This window comes from Aplysia californica, unplaced genomic scaffold, assembly GCF_000002075.1.
Source record: "Aplysia californica isolate F4 #8 unplaced genomic scaffold, AplCal3.0 scaffold00224, whole genome shotgun sequence".
Lineage (NCBI taxonomy): Eukaryota > Metazoa > Mollusca > Gastropoda > Aplysiida > Aplysiidae > Aplysia > Aplysia californica.
The window spans coordinates 375,901-377,262 of NW_004797494.1; the positions used below are offsets into that span (position 1 = coordinate 375,901).

General features: G+C 37.1%; 1 protein-coding gene across 1 annotated transcript in view; it reads right to left on the reverse strand.

Annotated features, from left to right (window-relative positions):
- LOC101850006 (hemagglutinin/amebocyte aggregation factor) overlaps positions 1–796 on the reverse strand; it is a gene marked incomplete in the record, with an annotated part of 7,583 nt that extends 6,787 nt beyond the window's left edge. The window contains 2 exon segments of the mRNA XM_035970123.1: positions 97–234; positions 726–796. Of these exon segments, the coding sequence (XP_035826016.1) occupies positions 97–216 (120 nt within the window).
- Positions 797–1,362: the final 566 nt, after the last annotated feature.

The following is a 1,362-nucleotide window of genomic DNA, read 5'->3' on the forward strand; positions in this document are numbered from 1 at the left end:
TTGGTGTTCATTGAGATGTTTCTATTTTTCAGGATTGGGCTCATTTTATTTGAAACTAGCCTTAGCCATTGCAGTTCTCCTTTGTCATCATCTTACCTGTAAATAATGTTGTTCAGGACATTCGTAAGTGAACTGTTGATCGTAGTCGGTCATCCAGGAGACACCACTTGCAAGTGGTAACAAAACAACCAACACAACTGTCAGTTCCAGTTCCATCTTGCTCAACTTCAACGACTGCGCAATTAGAAAAAAAAATGTGAAGCAACATGGTGAAAAAAAGCGCTCGTCAAAATAGTGAAATCGAAGAAAAGGGCAATTTTCTGACAGATGGGCAGTTGGTTTTTTATTTTGCATTTGCTCAACACTTTTATGTTAGTTTAAAAACACATTTCTGTGTGGATTTTTATTGACAAATGTTGTTCAAAAGCACACAAAAATGTGCAAATTTTTAGTATCCAAAGAACACTCAAGCTTTGGAAGTTAACAAACTTTGGCGGTCATTTTTTCGCTAATTTTACCTCTGACACCAGGCAACCCTCATCTCCTTCAATCGCAAATATCTCGACTTTTACTCAAGATAAATGGGTATTTTATTCATCAAATGTGAGACAAATTAGTAACCCTTTAGATGATACTATTAATTCCATACGCCTAAAAATTAACGAGTTCCTGATTCCATAGAGTCACGAAATATATCTCAAATCATTGTTACGAATAAGATGTACCTCAGTATTCACAAGAGGCCACGACAAACTAAGAAATCACGCAGGCATTCACCAACTGCCGCTCCTGTAGTAAGTTTAAAATTCCATCAAGTCTTGTGGCCTTTGAGTCAAACAGGATCTCCGGTCACCACCGATGATGTAATGTCTTATGTATGATGTTGATAAGAAACAGATTCCTATTCAGATTTAGAACAATCTGCGCCTTTATTTAACAGCATTTGTTCCATACAATATACTGATTATCAATAAGCCCTTCCTGTAACCTCCCATTTCACTGTATTGACTCAGTGTCAACGATGGTCATAATACATTTAATATGTTCTTTTTGTTATCGAGCAGCGAACTTTGAGATGACACTGTTTCATTATATCGGGATCTCTACAAGGATAGGCCATTCCTGGCATTATTTAGAGTATCTGGTTTGACACAAGCAGAAACGGTTCATTTCCTTCGACAAGGTGTTGTGACAACAATATCTGGCCACGGATGCAATAAGCAAACTTAAAGACCATGATTTCCGAGTATTCAAATATTAATTTCGGGGGGATAAGAGTTTTACGGCACATGCCACACAATTAGATCAAATATGTGCCAAAAATTAGAGGTGTTACACCAGAGAAGCAAACAAAAAGGAAAA